This window comes from Balaenoptera borealis (genome assembly GCF_965194805.1).
Source record: "Balaenoptera borealis genome assembly, chromosome: 10".
NCBI classification, from domain to species: Eukaryota; Metazoa; Chordata; class Mammalia; order Artiodactyla; family Balaenopteridae; genus Balaenoptera; species Balaenoptera borealis.
The window spans coordinates 69,916,389-69,937,343 of record NC_138874.1 but is presented as its reverse complement, the minus strand read 5'-3'; the positions used below and the strand labels follow the sequence as shown (position 1 = coordinate 69,937,343).

Genomic DNA, 20,955 nt, shown 5'->3' with positions numbered 1-20,955 from the left:
GCCCCGGGGGATTTGATGAGGAGTTTTATAGCAATAGTCCAAGGGGATGTGGGTACCTGGGTAGAGACCTGGCCTCAGTCCTGGAGCTTCAGGGGCGATGGTGGAGACCAGGGTAGAGACCCAGCCTGTCCTCAGTACTGGGAAGCTCTGTGCTTCTGTCTGAATGCCAGTGCTCAGATGTCTGGGGTCTGGAGCTGAGGTGGGCTTGTCTGGGTAACAGCGCTCTGCTCCGAGCTTCGTTACCTGGCCCTCCCAGGGTCAGTGCTGTCGTGGGGGCCTTAGTCCTTACCCCTCTGAGGTTCACCTTCAATGGGGCTGGTGGAGACTCCTCAGGTGGGCTACCTGGTAATTATTCCAATTCACCAGCACGCAGAGGGCGAGGAGGGAGGCAGTTGTACCTGGTGAATTGATTGCTGGGCACGTGGATCTGGGCTTAAGGCTGATGGGCAGCAGGTGAGGTTGCTACTGTGCTCTCCTTCCGGTCGGCCATCCCCACTCAGCAGAGTCCGGTCGTGCCGCTCCTCTTTCAGCCCTGCTGCTGCGTGAGTTTTCTCCACACCTCGGTGAGCAAGGAAAGGGCTGAGCCTGCCAGAACCAAGGTACTGTGTTCAACTTTAGCCTGAAAGCTTTAAGAACAATTAAAATAGCACAGAACCAAAGTGAAACAGGAAGGGACTGACTCTTCTGGGACAAGTGCCAGGAGTGGAGATGGAACCTACACTGCTTTCTACAGTCCTAGGAGGTCCCAGGGACCTGGCTTGTCCACACGTTGGGAGCCCACACAGCACAGCCACGGTGTCCTGACCAAGGTGGATGTGTGACCCCAGGTACAGGATCTGGGGAGGTGGGGTCCCCCTGGTGAGTGTGGACGTGTGACCCCAGGTGCAGGGTCTGGGGATTGTGTGGTCTCACCCCATCTGCATGGGTCAGGATCACATGTAGGGGGAGACCCCATATCTGCTTTTTGCCTGTAGTGTGTCTTGTCCCCTGTGAGATTTCCAACATCTGAATTGAGGGTTTTGCCATGATTAACCTGTGCTCCCTTTTCTTCTCTTAATCTTGTCATGATCATATGAGGACAGGCACCTTGGAACATGCTGCTGCTCCTTGTTCTGCTGATTGATCAATAACCCTTGGTGGCATATTATTAATTCACAACATGTCATGTATCAGATATAATTTATAGGGGTCACCACTCTCTGGGTTCCGCGGGTCAGAGCTCAGGTAGCATAGACTAGCCCCCCTAAGAATGGTCCCTCACAAGCCACGGTATGGTACCTTGATGGCCCCTGAGATGGGGGAGGGTGCTTGGGCCTCGCACATTTGTGACAAAGGGGAGTCGAACTGGAATCTCAATTAACAAGATATCATTTCAAAATTCATAATCTTTTAAGTGAACTAACAATATGTCACATACCCTTTACCATCGTTACCATTTTAGGTGCATGTTTCCGAGGCATCAGGTACATTCACCTTGTTGTGGAGCCATCACACCATCCCTAGAACTTTTCATCTCGTAAAACCAAAATTTCACAACCTTGAAAAGTCTCACTACCCACCCCCTCCTGCAGCCCTGGCACCGACGTCCAGTCTGGTCCATGACTTGTTGACTCCAGGCCCCCCATGTGAGTGGAATCCTGCAGTGTTTGCTGACGGGTCAGTTTGGACGAGCTGACTTTCAGTCTGAAGCTCTGTCTCTTTGCATCTGGAGAACTTGCATTTAGGTAGAAGCTGTAGGAGGGACAGCGTGTCCAGGGTGCAGATGAGCCAGGACCTGACCAGACCCTTTGAGACCCTCTGGTCCCATCTCTTGGGCTGTGCCTCATCTGCATCGTCGTGGTCCCTGCTGTTGCCCCTGGGAAGCTGGTGTCTGAGTGAGATTCCTCTGGTGCCCCTGCTGCCCTCCCCTCTTCCTGACAGTTGGGGAGGGAGATGGTTGCCGAGTGGTCGTTGCTCCTGAGGCAGGAAGGAGCTTACAGGGCAGACCCTCAGAGTGTGGGGTGTGATCCCAAGAGCACGGGCCCCTCATAGGACACAGTGTCGGGGTGGTGACAAGTGCTCAGGTTGCCTCATCACTAACATGGACTGTTCCCAAGATCCTGCTCAGGAGGGCGTGGTGGTTGGCCTGGGAACCCAGCGGCCCTGTTCCTGTCCTGGAGCTCGGAGAGCAGGTCCACCATGGGCTCAGGATTCACCCTGGGTCTCAGCCGTGTCCTCTGTCCTGTCTTTGAAAGCAGGAAAACGACTTCTCCTGATCATCATCCATAACATAGGCCTGGTCCTGTCGACATTAGGCTTCTTTAATTTAGGCGTCCTGGGATAGCAGGTGTTCTTAGGCCTAAAGAAGGAACAGCTCGTGAGTGTAAAAACATTTTCAGATGAAAGTAATATTTGATGACTATCTCTATACTACTTTGCTGTTGACTTCTCTCAGTCATAATTCTCCTGGTTTTAGACCTGATGTGGGGGTTATAGGGGAGTCAGAATTTAAATCTTCATAATCTGTGTATTTGTAGCTTCAGTATCATTGATGATCCATAGTTTCTATGGTTAGGGAAGTTATTGATTTCATGTAAAGGATTCACTTTGATGATAGGGCAATTCAGATTAGAATGATGGCTGTAAATTGTTCAAATGTCTCTACTTGTGCATCTAGTGTATGTGTCTGAGTCAGTCTAGTTGTCAATATTAGTGAAATAATATAGAGGACTAGAGAACTTATCCAAAAATAATTATTAAAGTGATCATGAAAATGTAAAAGTTTTTCCATAATTGGTGATGTTGCATCTTGAGAACCTAGATGAAATGGATATGCCTTAGTGATATAGAGGAATTTTGCCTATGATTTAACTTTGACAGTTATGTAATTTTTGTTTTTACTGTTATCTCATTTATTGAGAAAGACATAATGATTATGCTGTTGGCTTGACACCGGTTGACAAGGTTTTGATTCCTTCCTTATTTTAAATTAACATAGGTAGGGTCTTCAAACGTAGGATGTGGTGGAGGGCATCCGTGTAACCATTATAGGTTCATAGTAGTAGTTTCCACTACTGAGACTTCTCGTTTCGATGCAAATCCTTCTCAGATTATGACAATTATTAGCATTACTGCTGATGATGAGATGAATGAGCCTATAGACGAAATGTTTCATGTTGTGTGTGCATCAGGGTAGTCAGAGCAATGCAGCGATATCCCTGAAAGGCCAGGAAAGTGCTGCGAGAAGAAAGTCATATTTACTACTACAAAGATAGTTGTGAAGGGAATTTTTGCTCATGTTGAGTTAAGTGTATAACCTGAGTACAGTGGAAATCAGTGTAGGAAGCCTCCTGTAATAGTGAAGACTGCTCCCACTGACATTACATAATGGAATGTGCTACTACATAGTCTGTATCATGGAGGACAGTGTCCTGGGGTGAATTAGCTAAGATGATTCCTGTCAAACCACCTACTGTAAGGAGAAAAATAAAGCCTAAAGCTCATAATATAGTGGGAGATCATGTAATATGACCTCCGTGAAGAGTTGCTAATCAGCTAAATACTTTTACTCCTGTAGGAATAGAAATAATTTTGGTGGCTGATGTGAAGTATGCTCAGGGGTCAACATCTTTCCCCATGGTAAACATCTGATGGGCCCACAAGATAAATCCTAAAAAGCCAATGGACATGATTCATAGTATTCCCATATATCTGAAAGGCTCTTTTTGTCCTAAGTAGTATGTAATGATATGTGAGATCATTCCAAACCCTGGTAGGCTACGAATAGAGACTTCTGGGTGACCAAAGAATCAAAATAGGTGTTGATACAGGATTGGGTCTCCCCCTGCAGAGTCAAAGAAAGTAGTGTTTAGGTTTGTACCTGTTAACAGTATGGTAATTTAGGCTGCTAGGACTGAGAGTGATGATTATAGTAATATGGCTGTAGTTGGGGCAGATCAAACAAATAATGGTGTTTGGTATGGGGATGTGTCTGCTGGTTTTATATTAAAGACTATAGTAATAAATTTAATAGCACTAAGTATTGAAGAGACACTTGCTAAATGTTAGGAGAAAATGGTTAGGTCGACAGAGGCTCCTATGTGGACCTGATTGACGGCTAGAGCTGAATATACGGTTCCACCAGTACCAGCACCAGCTTCTAATATTGATGATACGAGTAGGAGTAAGAATGATGGGGGAAGTAACTAAAAGTTTATATTATTTATTTGGGGGAATGCTATATCAGGTGCCCCAGTTATTAGTGGGACAAGTCAGTTTCTGAACCGTGCAATCATAATGGGTACACCTCTAAAGAACATTATTACCAATGCAGGGGCTGTTATGACTAGGCTACAGATTTGCTCATCTCCAAGTAGTGCTCCAGGTCAGCATAGCTCAGCATGGACTAATAGACTGAAGGTGCTGCCTACTATTCCAGCTCAAGAAACAAACTGTAAATATAAGGTGCCGATAGCTTTGTGATTTGTTGAAAATAATCATCAGTTTATGAACAGAGGTAAAATGACTGAGCTAGCATTAGATTGTAAATCTAAAGAAAGAGATTGAGCCCTCTTTTTGCCAAACCCTGTGGTGAATCAACAAATTGAATTACAAATTGAAAGAAGCAGCTTCAATCCTGCTGGTGCTTTTCCCGCCTTTTTTTTTTTTAAAGGCTGGAGAAGTAGATTGAAGCCAGTTGACTAGGGTATTTACCTGTTAACTAAAATTTCCTGGGGTGTAAGCCCATCAATCTAGTAAGAATTTAGCTTAATTAAAATGTTTTATTTGCATTTAATTGATGTAGGATTGAGTCTTGCTTCCTTATTTTCAGGAATTAAGTAAATTGCACTTGCTTAGGGTTTTGAAAGCTCTTGGTCTACACTAATCTAAATTCCTAGTCCAGCACTGATAAGAGTGGGTGTTAAGGGTAGTAACAGTGTAGATATTATGATTAGTAAGGATAGGAAGGTTATTTGTTTTTTTTTAATGTTATTAAAGTATAGTTGATTTACAATGTTCTGTACAGCAAAGTGACTCAGTTATAGATAGATAGATAGATAGATAGATAGATAGATAGATAGATAGATTCTTTTTCATATTCTTTTCCATGATGCTTTATCCCAGGATATTGAATACAGTTCCCTGTGCTATACAGTAGGACCTTGTTGTTTATCCATCCTCTCTATATGTTAGCTTTCATCTGCTAATTCCAAACTCCCAATCCATCCCTCCCACGCCCACCCCCTTGTCAACCACAAGTCTGTTCTCTATGTCTGTCTGTTTCTGTTTAGTAGGTATGTTCATTTATGTCGTATTTTGGAGTCCACATATAAGTGATATCATATGGTATTTGTCTTTCTCTTTCTGACTTTGCTTAGTATGATAATCTCTAGGTCTATCCATGTTGCTGCAAGTGGCATTATTTCATTCTTTTCATGGCTGAGTAATATCCCATTGTGTATATATACCACATCTCCTTTATCCATTCATCTGTCAAAGGACATTTAGGTTGTTTCCATGTCTTGGCTATTGTAAATAGAGCTGCTATGAACCTAGGGGTGCATGTATCTTTTTGAAATATAGTTTTGTCTGGGTACATGCCCAGAAGGGGGATTGCTGGATCATATGGCAACTCTATTTTTAGTCTTTTGAGGAAACTCCATACTATTTTCCATAAGGGCTGCACCAAGAAGGTTATTTGTTTTGTATATTCTAATTGTTTTATTTTTATGTTGTTTATTGAAGGGAATATAGTTTGTGATGTGGAGTATGTTAGCTGCAAGTAGAAATATATGCTGAGGACTGCTCTGATGGCTATTAGTGTGGTAGAATGATGTTCTCATTTTTGTGATCTCTTGGATAATTATTCATTTGGGTAAAAACCCTGATAGTGGTGGGAGACCTCCTAATGGTGCTGTAATGGTGAGGATAAGTATTGTGATGGGAGGTGTTTTATTTCATGTGTGTGATAATGATCCTGTTGTACATAAGCTGGGCATAAATAGTAAGAAGACAGAAAGTGTTATTGTGATATAAATTAGCATGCTTAGGATTGTTATGATTAGATTATACATTATAATAGCTGTTATTCATCCCATATGGGCAATTGACAAGGAGGCTATAATTTTTCCTAGGTGATTATGGTTAAGTCTGCCTCAGCCTCCAATTATGATTCATAATATAGCTATGATTAGTAGTTTGTTTAGGTTGATGGATGGTGAGATTTGGTATAAAACTGAGAAGGGTGCACGTTTGTTCTGTTAATAGCATTGGGCTTGCTGTTCATGGAGTGACTTGTGTTACTTCAGGGACTGAAATGTGAAATGGGGAAAGACCTAATTTTATGACAAGGGCTATTGTTATGATGGTAGATGCTGTTGGATTAAAGATGTTTGTAATTCATAGTGTTCATTGACCAGAGTATATTAGATTAACAGTATAGCCATTACAAGTAGTATTGATTTGGTAGATTGTTTTAGAAAATATTTGTTGGATGCTTCTATAGTTTATGGGTTAATGTTTTTATTAGAATGGGGATAACATTAACCAGTGTGAGCTTGTTACAGTTATGGTTCCTGATATAATTGTCAGTAGAATGATAATAAAAACAATATGGTTTATTAGTCCAGGAAGGATGTAAAACAACATTTTGGGGGTATGGGCCTAATATCTTACTTTTGGTCCTTACTGTAGCATGTGGTGTAATGTGGTAGCATGGAGAATGTAAAACTCTTAAGAGTAGGTTCAATTCCTACTATTCTAGGAATAAGAGGGTTTAAACCTATATTATTTATTCTATCAAAGTAACTATTTTGTCAGACATATTTGTTTGTGGCGAGATGCCTGATGTGATGACAGATTGTGAAACCTCTCAGATACACAGAGCTAATGTTAGTGGTAAAAAAAACTTTTTTATATAGAGATGTGTAAGTTGATTATATCAAAATTGTGGGTAGGATGCTGGAATTCCTAGAAAGCAGATTGTGAGGAGGAGTGTTTAATGATGACACTGGCTATATATAATTCTGGCATGTAGTGGTTGTAAAATGCTCCTAAAGGTAGGATTGTCGTGAACATGTTTATTATAATGATATTGACATATTCTCTAGGAAGAACAGGGTGAATGTACCTGTGTTTTCTCCATTGAAGCCAAATACAGGTTTTGATTGTACTTTTGCAAAATCAAATGGCACTTCATTGGATTTCTGCTAGAATAATCAAATTCTGGGTAGGGGTCAGGATGGGAAAATTAGTCATAGGTGTTTTTTGTGTAATTACTGTTGAAAGTGTAAATGATCCATTTATCAGCAGGACTGATAAGAGAATAATTGCTAATGTTACTTCATATGAGATTGTCTGTGCTACTGCCTGTAGAGCTCCAATTAGTTCATATTTTGAATCTGAAGCTCATCCAGATCAGAGGATGGAATAAATGGCTAGGCTTGATATAGCTAATATAAATAGTATGCTTAGGTTTATATTAATTGGTGGAGAAGTTATGGGAAGAGGAATTCATATTGTGAGAGCCAGGGTTAAGGCTAGCACTGGTGCAATAATAAATACATAAACTGATGATCTTGACGGTCATAGTGGAGCTTTAATGAAGAATTTGACGGCATCAGCAATGGGTTGTAATAATCCACAGGGGCTGAACATGTTTGGCGCTTTCTGGATTTGCATATAGCCTAGGATTTTCCATTCAGTTAATGTAAGGAATGCTACAGCCAGTAAAATTGGGTAATTAGTGAAAGAACGTTGATTATAAACATATTCTTAGGAAGAGGACTTGAACCTCTGCGGATAAAGGTTTAAGTTTCACGCAGTTGCCGGGCTCTGCAAACCCTGACAAACCTTGCTTACAGTAGGGTATGTATAAATTAATTGAATGTAGATTATATCATCATTTAGTTAGAATACATTTTGTAAAGTAGGCCTTATTTCTCTGGTCCTTTCTTATTGGGAGAAATCTAGTAGATAGAAACCGACCAGGATTATTCCAGTCTGAACTCAGATCATGTAGGACTTTAATTGTTGAACAAAGAGACCATTAATAGCAGTTATACCATTGCAATGTCCTGATCCAGCACCAAGGTCGTAAACCCTGTGGTTGATATGAACTCTAGAATAGGATTGCACTCTTATCCCCAGGATAACTTATTCCATTGATCAGTGTTTTAGAACAACAGGCAATAAAGCATTCTGACTAGTTGGTCTAAATTTTAATCACTAGGAGGTTGTTTTATTCTCCAGGGTCACCCCAACCAAAATTGTTAATCCATTAAAAGCTGTTATCCTTTAAAAGGTCAGTTGTTTATATTTTTGGATTAATGAATTAATTTAAGCTCCGTAGAGTCCTCCCGTCTTATATTATTCCCGTCTGTTCACAGGAAGGTTAATTTCACTGATTAAGAGAGACAGTAAAAGCCTTGTGTGACCAGTCATGCAAGTCCTTATTTCGAGAACAAATGACTATGCTACATTTCCACACTCAGGATACCACAGCCCTTATTAAACAGATGTCACTGGGCAGGAAGTGCCTCTAATACCAGAAGTGCTAGAGGTAATGTTTTTTATAAGCAGGCAGGGTTTGTGATTCCCAAGATCCTTTTACTTTTTTTTTTTTTTTAATAAATTTATTTTATTTATTTATTATTTTTGGCTACGTTGGGTCTTCCTTGCTGCGTGTGGGCTTTCTCTAGTTGCGGTGAGTGGGGCCTACTCTTTGTTGCGGTGCGCGGGCTTCTCATTGCAGTGGCTTCTCTTCTTTTGGAGCATGGGCTTTAGGTGCGTGGGCTTCAGTAGTTGCAGCACATGGTCTCAGTAGTTGTGGCTTGCGAGCTTTAGAGCGCAGGCTCAGTAGTTGTGGTGCACGGGCTTAGCTGCTCCGCGGCATGTGGGATCTTCCCGGGCCAGGGCTCGAACCCGTGTCCCCTGCATTGGCAGGTGGATTCTTAACCACTGCGCCACCAGGGAAGCCCTCCTTTTACTTTTAAAAATCTTTTTGTAAATGCATACTTGTGTTGGGTTAACAATGTTTGAATAGGTTAAGTATTAGTTTAGGTTTACTTTATTGTTAACTATCAGTGGGTTATCTGTTCTGATATAAGCTTATGCAAGGAGAAATATTTCATGTTACATTAAGAGTATTGCTTCTATTAATGAATAGATTAGTCCAGTATAAAATTAGTTGCTTTATTTACTATTAAGATGAATTTGTGTGTGGTTGACCTTGAATGCTTTCTGAATTGGTGGCTGCTTTTAAGCTAACTATGGTATTGTTTATGCTTATTCTCTAGAGAAGGTTGTATCCTTTATCTAGAAAGCTGCAGTGTTTTAGAATGACACTTAAAATTACAGTAAAAGTCTTTTTTTAAAAAAATATTTAAAGTTGAACTAAAATTCCTTTCTGGACAACCAGCTGTCACCAGGCTTGTTAGGCTTGTCACCTCTACTCACATGTCTTCTCACTAGTTTGCCATTTAGATGAGTTTCTTCTTGTAAACTGTTCATAAGTAGCTCATCTGGTATCAGGGAATTTAACTTAAGTTCTCTTTAAAGTTTTCTAGTTAAGTCAGTATGCAAAAACTAAAAGGGGTAAGCTTTTGGTACTTTTCATGCTTCTTTCATCATTCCCTTACAGTACTTTATTTATAGCAACATATTTAAATTTCTATCTTCATACATTAGATGTTGACTGAATGTTAATTTAGTTTACTTATGATAGTTGAATTTGGTAGGAAGTTTGGACTAGTTTTAGTAAAAAGTGTTCATGCAGTATGAAATGTCCTGGGTGTAAACTAGGTGCTTTTCTTTAAGCTGCACTTTGATTCATCCAAGCACTTTCCAGTCTGCTCACCTTCCAGTATGCTTACAGTTTATCTCCTGTTTTATGTTTGGTACTTGTTAATAGGTTATGAAAAGTTACCTATATTTGAGGAGAGTGATGGGCAATGTGTGTGTGCTTCATGGCCTGGCCTGATTCAATTAAGCACTGTTCTTAATTTACTACTAAGTCCTCCATTGGTTTTTTTATTTCATAGAAACTTTTGTATAAATTATTTTGTTCTTGAGGTAGCAAATGTAGCCCACTTGTTCCCCTCCCATAGGTTACCCTTTGACCTGACATTGTTATGTCTGATAATTGTGCTTAGAGTTGTTCTTCACCAGGGTCTCCTGAGGGGGGCGGTACACATGGCTGGTGAGGTTAGTCAGAGTTTATCGCTTATACAACAGGCTCCTCTGGAGGGGTGTGAAGCACCACCAAGTTCTTGGACTTTTAGGCTGATGCTAGTAATATTGCGGTGCGTAATTTTGTTACAATTATTTTGATATAGGGCTAAGCATTGTGGGACATCTAATTCCAGTTTGGATCTTGGCTGTCATGTAATCAGAAATGTTAAAGCACTTTCCTAGCTTATGTTTATTTTAGCTATGGCTTTGTACAGCCTAGGGCTTTATTTGAGGGTAATTTTTAACATGCTTTATGCTGGATTTCTTAATTAATATGGGTTAATCTTATGACCAGGATGGCTGATGCAAAATTTACCAACCTTAATTCTTTTTTAATATAAATTTTTTCATTTTATTCATTTTTGGCTGCGTTGGGTCTTAGCTGCTGCACGTGGGCTTTCTCTAGTTGTGGCAAGAGGGGGCTACTCTTCGTTGCGGTGCGTGGGCTTCTCATCGCGGTGGTTTCTCTTGTTGCAGAGCATGGGCTCTAGGCGCGCGGGCTTCAGTAGCTGTGGCTCACTGGCTCTAGAGCACAGGCTCAGTAGTTGTGGCGCACCGACTCAGTTGCTCTCTGGCATGTGGGATCTTCCCGGACCAGGGCTTGAACCCAAGTCCCCTGCATTGGCAGGCGGATTAACCACTGCGCCACCAGGGAAGCCCCCTAATTCTTAATAGAACTTAAGCTTTCTTTTATGGCTTAATTTTTATCACTGCCATTTCCCATGGGGTGAAGTTAAGCAAGGTGTGAGCTACTTTTTAGTGTGCTTGATGCCGGCTCCCTTTAATCTTTTGATTTAGGGGGCATTCTCAATGGATACAGACTTGCATGTGTAATTTTATTAGAAATTGGTAGGCTGGGACCACACCTATGAATTTATGGAGTTAGCAAATTCACCTAGGCATTTACAGAGCCTGACTTTACTTATTAAGCTACATCAGCAGGTTGAGTAGGACTTTGTACGTATAAGATTTATGTATTTATGTGATATATTGGCATTCAGTGTAGTAGTTTGGGTTGTGTTAAAATTAGTGTTGAAATATTTAATATTTTTTCTTTAAAGATTATTAAATGTACTTTTATTTTTTTTAAGGTACATGGCAGCACTAGGGGGGTGTCTTTCTATATAAGACTACTATAAGTAATTGGTATTATTAGGAGGCTAGTTTGTAGTTATACTAACTTTGGATTGGTGAAGGGCAGTCTGTTTGTTAGATGAGTTACCTCTTATGTAGTTATGTGCTTCGCCTTGTTTGGGGGGTTCGGCAGGGCCACGATGGCCTACAAAATATGAGATTTAGTGTTAGGAGGGTTTGATTAAGGAAGCTATTTACCTGATAAACATGTGCATATGTATGTGTCTAAATGCTCTATGTCTGATGATTGTTGACTCAAGAACACATTATAGTTGATTATGTTGGTAAATAATATTCAACTTAAGCTCAGTTACAAGTTGCTTGACTGTGTTAAGGCCTCTGATGGCCACAGCTGAGTCACAGCATCCCCCAGAATTAAATAATAACCAAATGCATGAAACCAGTTATGTGTGAGCATAAGCTGATTTGATAGTCCATCCAGATGTCTTATTTAAGGGGAAAAAGTGGGCAATTTTAGGTGAGATGGCCCCGCCGTAAGAACCAGATGCCAGATATAATTCATTTCTAGAAATCCCCATGGTTCTTGGGCCCAGAACGAGGAGAGAGGCATGTTTGGGTGGGTTGATGGTGTATCGAGGCTTTCTGGTTAAGCTCTGGTTATTGGTTATGATAAGCATATTGACTGGAAATGTTTGGACATAATGTGGTATGTACAATTAATAAACATATGTCTTACATAATACCAATCACTTCAGTTACCCCTTTGAATATTTCATAGGGACTGGAATCTAATATGGATTGAACTGTTTAATGTGTCCTATAGTATCAGTGGGCTGATGTACATGCTTATAGACATGGGGTAGATAATTAATACATGATTATAGGATCATGTATTATGGTAAGGTATATGTATCAAACTTATTTATGTGGAAGGGCATGTACGTACAAAGTACACAGTAATGTCAGTTTTTATGATGTCATTTTTTAATACTTACACAGTACTTAAAGATAGTGTTAATGTCCCATAAGCAAATTGTTCAGGGAATTCTTTAAAGAATTTCAGCTTTGGGAGTTGAAGGTGGAGCTGGAGCTTCTTTCTTCTTTGCTCTCTGGCATGTGGGATCTTCCCGGACCAGGGCTCAAACCCAAGTCCCATGCATTGGCAGGCGGATTAACCACTGCGCCACCAGGGAAGCCCCCTAATTGTTAATAGAACCTTAGGCGGATAAGTTGTTCTGCTTTTCTGATTTACAAAACCAGGGTAATAAATACACTGCAAAGACTTTTCTTTTTAGGAGATTTATTTTCAATAATGGTTGTTATTGGTATAAGGACAAAAATGAAAAGAAAGTATAGAATAGATGCTAGTTCGGGTTTGTGCAGCCAAAAAAGGAAACCGAAGCTGAGATCGACGCAGCCCAAGTTTTATTCTGTGGCCAAGGAATGGAGAAGCAAGACCTTAGTTCATAGATCAACTTCTCACCCACGGGGTGAGAGGGATTCGATTTTAAAGAGTGAAGACTAGAGGGAGGAGGAGTGAGGCTAATGACGGGGAGACAGATGCATTAGTCTACTGGGGAAGGGGCAGGGTTTTCCTGGAAATGGGGTGCCACCCCCTTTCTATCCTTTCTTGGTCCCCATCTGCCAGTCATGGCCACCAGTACGTGTGTCATCCAGTAGCGGATGTGGTAAAATCAGCGTGTGATGAGACTGAGGGTCTCTTGGAGGTCAGATTCGTTGCCACCTTGGTTCCAGCTGGTTCTGGTTTTTTGGGTTTTTTTTTGTCTCTGTATAGCTTCCTCCTTTTGTCTCCAGATCCTGTGACTTAAAGATACATGTTTATTCCTGTTCTGGGGGGGGTTGGTGGGTTTTGGGTGAAGACCTGGCACAGCTCTGGCAACAAAATCCCTCCTTTCCTTGTTACTGTTCCTCATGCTTGAGGGGCGCTGAAGGTCAAAGTTCTGCCTTCTGAAGCCACTTCTCGCTGAATATGGGTGCAGTTTTTCCCTGGATTAGAGGAGCAGAACTGTTCCTAAGTAGCCTAAAATATGTCTGCTGGTCACCAGGCTGCAGTCCCAGTTGCTCGTACCCTTGTGTTAGTATCATCTGAAGTCTGATGGCTTCAGTCCATTCACTAACGAAGTTGAGAAGCCAGTTTAGGAGGCAAGGCCCCAAGATGAGCAGGAGGAGAACAGCAGTCAGTGGGCCGAGAGGTGGAAGAGACCAGGTTAAACCGGGAGGCTCTGTTTGACCATATTCCAGATGCAGCTTGGATCTGGACCTTGTGTGTTATATCTATGCAGCCTTTGAGCTTGCTCATATATCTCTTTAATGTTTACCTCAATCCGACCAGAGTTACTGACATACCTGCAACAGGCTTCGTTTGTAACTGCACATACTCCCCTTTTCTCAGTCAGGAGATAATTAAGCACTTTCCTGTTGTCAAGAATAACATCTGCTAGTGAGTCTAGGGAAGTACGGAGGCCTTGTAAGTCATCCCCCATATTTTTAGATAAGTCCTTAAGGGCCAGCATTGAGATTTTGTAGAGTGGTTTCATGCTATGTGAAACCTCCCCAGGAAGCAGCCAATGTGAGGGCAGTCTGTACTTCTGCCAGAATGAGATCTATTGCCCTTTTTTCTCAGGGTTGGGCGATATCATGAATGGTTATACCTAGGTTCCTGGAACACAGCTGGCCTAGCGTGCATTGTGCACAAACTGGGGACTACCTAAACAAGGGTAGCCTAGAGCCCACCCTGGAGAAGGGTGGGAGTTAGGGTTGTTCTTATGGGGCAATTGGTTTGCTCTCAGGCCACAAAGGAACAGGTACCCAGGGGGACTGCATGCCTGGTGCACTTCTGAGGAGTTGAACCACCTCCATAAGTGGCTAGCCCAAGAGGGGGTGCCCTTGCAGTGTGGGGAGAGAGGCCCACCTGCATAGCAGGGGTCACTGGGGTATTCTTGACTAGTGACTTTCCCCCAGGCTTCAGGAGGGCCATATACTAAACACCAGACAACCAGTGTCTTCCCTCCCCAGTAAGTACATCTCCCATCTGGTCCCTGTACGTATGCATGGAGTCAGTGTGGAGGGCACCAGTAGGAGAAATTTCCACAGAAGTCAGTCCCGGGGCACTTAATTGTGGGGCAGTGGAAGCAGCATTGATCAGAGTCCAGATCAGCCACACGGTGTTACTGCAAGTTCCTCCCTTTGGTAGAGGCTGTTGATAGGGGCAGTGGCAGCAAGACTGTTAGAGAGATGGCACTGCAGCGTGAGTGCTTTGTACTCCTTAGAGGTGTTAATGCGAGGGGTGAGCTCCAAGCAGGAAAGCTGTGTTAGGGAAGAGATATGAACTTCAAGAGGGGTAGGATCAGCAGACCTGTTAAGCAAGGTGAGAGTGAGGCTGTCATTCTTAAGAGTAAAATGTGCTAGCTTTAATCCATAGGCATCACTTTGTGGGTGGGGGTGACAGACCAGCACTGGGATGGATTTTGTCCATGGGCTATAATCCTCAAGAAATTTACTACTGCATTGAATTCGCATTCTGCGTGGATAGTTATGAGACAGAGCAGAGAAGGAAAGGAAGAACAGACAATAATGGCCACTCATGCTGCCACCTGTATTAATATCCCCTATATCCAGCATGGACAGAGATGTTTGCCAGAGGAAGGGGTTTCGCAGAACAGCAGAAGCCAAGTAAGGCAACAGCAATGACAAGGGCAGCTACTCAGTCTGTCTGCCGCATTACTTATTGGTAAGTTCATCCTTTTGAAAAGTAACTTAAGGTCTGTGATAGGTTCACAGGTACATTGAACGGGTGCCCCAGTAACTTCCTCAGGCACAGGTCTTATCTTCACTCTGGTATGGTGGGCCCATGGAGTTATGCCCTGTAATTGTAAGGCAGAATGAGTAGTCAGTGTTACTAGATAAGGTCCTATCCACTTGGGGTCTAACTGGTCTTGTGGATTTCCAGCCTTCCAGGTTTTCAAATAAACCCAATCCTCAGGGGAGAAAGGATGTAAAACCATGTCAGAAAGGGAAGGCAGTTCTGGATTCCTGCAGGCACGTAAATCTGATTACTTCCCCTCCCTGTAAGGTATATTTCCATCGGTCCATAGCCCTAAGTTTGGTCTTAGAGCTGGGTCCTTCAGGAATGGGCCTCCCACACCTAAGCTCCTAAGGACTCAACCTGAGCTTTCCTTTAGGGGCTACTTGCATTCTCAAAAGTGCTACAGGGAGAAGCGAGATCCAGGGTTGATGAGTGTCTTGACAAAGTTTGGCTAAGTTTCTTTTGAGGATTTGATTTGTTTTACTTTTCCTAGGGACTGTGGTCTCCAAGTGGAGTATAAACCCCATGTAATTCCTAGAGCTTAGACTCCCTTAGTAATTCGGGAAAGGCAGGCCCACTGTCACTCTGGATGGACTTATGGAGCCCAAACCAAGGGATTATTTCCTTAACTAGGGTCTTAAAGACCTCCAAGGCAGCCTCAGTTTGGGGGCGGGGGGAATGCCTCCATCCACCCGGAGGTGTCACTCAAAACCAGCAAATGTCTAGAAGTTCCTTGTGCCCAGGGCATGACTGTAAAATCAGTTTGCCAGTCTTGACCTGGATATGTGCCTCTAAACTGGGTGGGGGTCACTCCATTGACCTTGGGGTTGGGGCAGGGGAGTGTTGGGCTTATTCCAGAGGCAGATAGGGCCAGCTTCAACCACCTGTTTAAGGAGACTGTGGAAATTGGGAGTAGTCATGGATTTGATGAGCCATTGATACAGGGCCTCCTGCCTGTAATGTGTACTCTGGTGAGCTTCCCTGGTGGCCTGCAGGGCAACAGCTGATGGGAGGAACCGCTGCCCATGACCATTAACCATCCATCCCAGACATTCTGGGCTTTTAAAATAGCCCCATCTCAAAGCCTTTTCCCTTTCTTCTGGGGTATATATGGGAGTGTAGGAGTTAAGGTCTGGGTGAGCCAGTAGGAGTGGCATTTGAAGTCCGTCCCCATCCTCTGCTACTTGTTTAGCTGCCATGTCTGCTCTGTTAACTCCTCTTTTAATTTCTGCTTCTCCCTTTTGTTGGCCTCTGCAGTGAATAACTGCTACCTCCTTTGGCAGGAGTATAGCCTCCGGCAGCTGCATAATTTCCCTCCATTCTTTTTTTTAATTTTTATTGGAGTATAATTGCTTTACAATGTTGTGTTAGTTTCTGCTATACAATGATGTGAATCATCTATATGTATACATATATCCCCTTCCTCTTGGACCTCCCAATCCCACACTTCTAGGTCATCACAGAGAACCGAGCTGAGCTTCCTGTGCTTTATAGCAGGTTCACACTAGCTAGCTATTTTACAGGTAGTGTATAATGTCAATCCTAATCTCCCAATTCATCCCACCCTCCTCTTCCCCCCCATGTCCACATTATCCGTTCTCTACATCTGTGTCTCTATTCCAACCCCGGAAATAGGTTCATCTGTACCCTTTTGCTAGATCCCACATATATGCGTTAATATACGGTATTTGTTTTTGTCTTTCTGACTTACTTCACTCTGTATGACAGATTCTAGGTCCATCCGCCTCACTACAAATAACTCAATTTCGTTCCATTTTATGGCTGAGTAATATTCCATTGTAGATATATACCACATCTTCTTTATCCATTCATCTGCTGTTGGACATTCAGGTTGTTTCCATGTGCTGGCTGTTGTAAATAGTGCTGCACTGAACACTGGGGTACACGTGTCCTTTTGAATTACAGTCTTCTCAGTATATATGCCCAGTAGTGGGATTGCTAGGTCATATCGTAGTTCTATTTTTAGTTTTTTAAGGAACCTCCATACTCTTTCTCTATAGTGGTGGTCTCAATGTATATTCGCACCAACAGTGCAAGAGGGTTCCCTTTTCTCCACACCCTCTCCAGCATTTACTGTTTGTAGATTTTTTGATGAGGGCCATTTTGACTGGTGTGAGGTGATACCTCACTGTAGTTTTGATTTGCATTTCTCTAATAATTAGTGATGTTGAGCATCTTTTCATGTGCCTCTTGGCCACCTGTATGTCTTCTTTGGTGAAATGTCTATTTAGATCTTCCACCCATTTTTTGATTGGGTTGTTTTTTTGATATTGAGCTGCATGAGCTGTTTGTATATTTTGGAGATTAATCCCTTGTCGGTTGCTTCATTTGCATATATTTTCTCCCATTCTGAGGGCTTTTTGTTTTGTTTATAAATTCCTTTGCTGTGCAAAAGCTTTGAAGTTTAATTAGGTAACCCATTTGTTTATTTTTGTTTTTATTTTCATTACTCTAGGAGGTGGGTCAAAAAGGATCCTGCTGTGATTTATGTCATAGAGTGTTCTTCCTATGTTTTCCTCTAAGAGTTTTATAGTGTCTGGTCTTACATTTAGGTCTCTAATCCACTTTGAGTTTATTTTTGTGTATGGTGTTAGGGAGTGTTCTAATTTCATTCTTTTCCATGTGGCTGTCTTTTCCCCATTGTATATCCTTGCCTTTATCATAGATCAGGTGACCATAGGTGCTTGGGTTTATTGCTGGGCTTTCTCTCCTGTACCACTGATCTATATTTCTGTTTTTGTGCCAGTACCATACTGTCTTCACTACTGTAGCTTTGTAGTATAGTCTGAAGTCAGGGAGCCTGATTCCTCCAGCTCTGTTTTTCTTTCTCAAGATTGCTCTGGCTATTCGGGGTCTTTTCTGTTTCCATACAAAATTTAGTAGGGATTGCATTGAATCTGTAGATTGCTTTTGGTAGTCATTTTCACAGTATTGATTCTTCCAATCCAAGAACATGGTGTATCTGTCCATCTGTTGGTGTCATCTTTGATTTCTTTCATCAGTGTTTTATAGTTTTCTGAGTACAGGTCTTTTGCCTCCTTAGGTAGGTTTATTCCTAGGTATTTTATTCTTCTTGTTGCAGTGGTAAATGGGATTGTTTCCTTAATTTCTCTTTCTGATCTTTTGTTCTTAGTGTACAGGAATGCAAGAGATTTCTGTGCATTAATTTTGTATCCTGCAACCTTACCAAATTCATTAGTAGTTTTCTGGTAGCATCTTTAGGATTCTCTATAGTATAGTATCATGTCATCTGCAAACAGTGACAGTTTTACTTCTTTTCCAATTTGGATTCCTTTTATTTATTTTCTTCTCTGATTGCCATGGCTAGGACTTCCAGAACTATGTTGAATAATCGTGGTGAGAGTGGACCTCCTTGTCTTGTTCCTGATCTTAGAGGAAATGCTTTCAGTTTTTCACCGTTAAGAATGATGTTTGCTGTGGGTTTGTCATCTATGGCCTTTATTATGTTGAGGTAGGTTCCCTCTATGCCTACTTTCTGGAGAGTTTTTATCATAAATGGGTGTTGAATTTTCTCAAAAGCTTTTTCTCCATCTATTGATATGATCATATGGTTTTTATTCTTTAATGTGTTAATATGGTGTATCACATTGATTGATTTGCGTATATTGAAGAATCCTTGCATCCCTGGGATAAATCCCACTTGATCATGGTGTATGATCCTTTTAATGTGCTGTTGGATTCTGTTTGGTAGTATTTTGTTGAGGATTTTTGTGCCTACGTTCATCAGTGATATTGGTCTGTAATTTTCTTTTTTTATGATATCTTTGGTTTTGGTATGAGGGTGATGGTGGCCTTGTAGAACGAGTTTGGGAGTGTTACTCCCTCTGCAATTTTTGGGAAGAGTTTGAGAAGGATAGGTGTTAGCTCTTCTCTAAATGTTTGATAGAATTCACCTCTGAAGCCATCTGGTCCTGGACTTTTGTTTGTTGAAAGATTTTTAATTACACTTTCAATTTTATTACTTGTGATTTGTCTGTTTATATTTTCTATTTCTTCCTGGCTCGGTCTTAGAAAGTTGTACCTTCCCAAGAATTTGTCCATTTTTTCCAGGTTGTCCATTTTATTGGCATATAGTTCCTTGTAGTACTCTTTTATGAAGTGTCAGTTGTAATTTCTCCTTTTTCATTTCTAATTTTATTCGAGTCCTCTGCCTTTTCTTCTTGATGAGGCTGGCTAAAAGTTTATCAATTTTGTTTACCTTCCTAAAGAACCAACTTTTAGTTTTTTTGATCTTTGCTTGCTATTGTTTTCTTCCTTTCTATTTCATTTATTTCTGGTCTGATCTTTATGATCTCTTTCCTTCTACTGACTTTGGGTTTTCTTCTTTTCTGGTTGCTTTAGGTGTAAGGTTAGATTGTTTGAGATTTTTCTTGTTTCTTGAGGTGAGACTAAATTGCTATAAACTTCCCTCCTAGAACTGCTTTTGCTGTGTCCTATAGGTTTTGGGTTCTCATACTTTTATTGTCATTTATTTCTATGTATTTCTTTTTTATTCAAACAGAAAGTCACAAAAATTATAATCATCCTCATCAGTTCACTCAGTCCCATGTAATTAATTTTTTTTCATCTTGATCTTTTGTCAGCACTTTTATGAATTCATCAGTTTTCCATTAGAGTTCTGAAAATGCTTATTCATTCAGTTCAGCAGTATAGTCAGTTACCAGAAACCTGTATTTGTCAGAGTCTTTTCCATGAATTCCTTGAAGATGAAACCCTTTTATAGGAACATTTTTGCAAAAGCATCAGAGTACACCCCGAACTGTCTGTAAATGACAAAAGACTTAAAAATGACCACAGTTAAAGATTTGATGAAAGTTCATAATAATGCAATTGACAAGGAGCATTAGTTATTTCTGAGATATACATTTTAAAGTAATAACTAGAATTATGACTTATAACATTATACCAGAACATATAAGATTTTTAGAAATTTCATGTAACATCTGAAACATTTATATTAACATACTTCCATACAAATAACCCAAAGAAAGTTTAGTATTTGTTTTTTTATACTGCAGGTTCTTATTAATCAATTTTATACACATCAGTGTATACATGTCAATCCCAGTCACCCAATTCAGCATGTATGTATTTTTTATTTCCTCTTTGATTTCTTCAGTGATCTCTTGGTTATTTAGCAGTGTGCACTGTTTAGCCTCCATGTGTCTGTGTTTTTTAGTTTTTTTCCTGTAATTGATTTCTAATCTCATAGTGTTGTGGTTGGAAAATATACTTGATACAATTTCAGTTTTCTTAAATTTACCAAGGCTTGATTTGTGACCCAAGATGTGATCTATCCTGGAGAACATTCCGTGTGCACTTGAGAAAAGTGTATTTCCACTTTTGGGTGGAATGTCCTATAAATATCAAATCTATCTGGTCTGTTGTGTCATTTAAAGCTTGTGTTTCCTTATTTATTTTCTGTATGGATGATCTGTCCATTGGTATAAGTGGGGTGTTAAAGTCCCCCACTATTATTGTGGTACTGTCAATTTCCCCTTTTATGGCTGTAAGCATTTGCCTTATGTATTGAGGTGCTCCTATGTTGGATGCATAAATATTTATAATCGCTTTATTTTCCTCTTGGATTGATCCCTTGAGCATTATGTAGTGTCCTACCTTAACAGTCTTTATTTTAAAACCTATTTTATCTGATATGAGTACTGCTACTCCAGCTTTCTTGTGATTTCCATTTGCATGGAATATCTTTTTCCATCCCCTCAACTTTCAGTCTGCATGTGTCCCTAGGTCTGAAGTGGGTTTCTTGTAGACAGCATATATAT

General features: G+C 41.0%; 1 protein-coding gene across 1 annotated transcript in view; it reads right to left on the bottom strand.

Annotated features, from left to right (window-relative positions):
* Positions 1–20,955, bottom strand: part of LOC309635354 (uncharacterized protein) — a gene marked incomplete at both ends in the record, with an annotated part of 125,309 nt that overhangs the window by 13,805 nt on the left and 90,549 nt on the right. Inside the window, one exon of the mRNA XM_082406411.1 lies at positions 399–585. Coding sequence (XP_082262537.1) covers positions 399–585 — 187 coding nt within the window. The remainder of the gene's footprint in view (positions 1–398; positions 586–20,955) is intronic.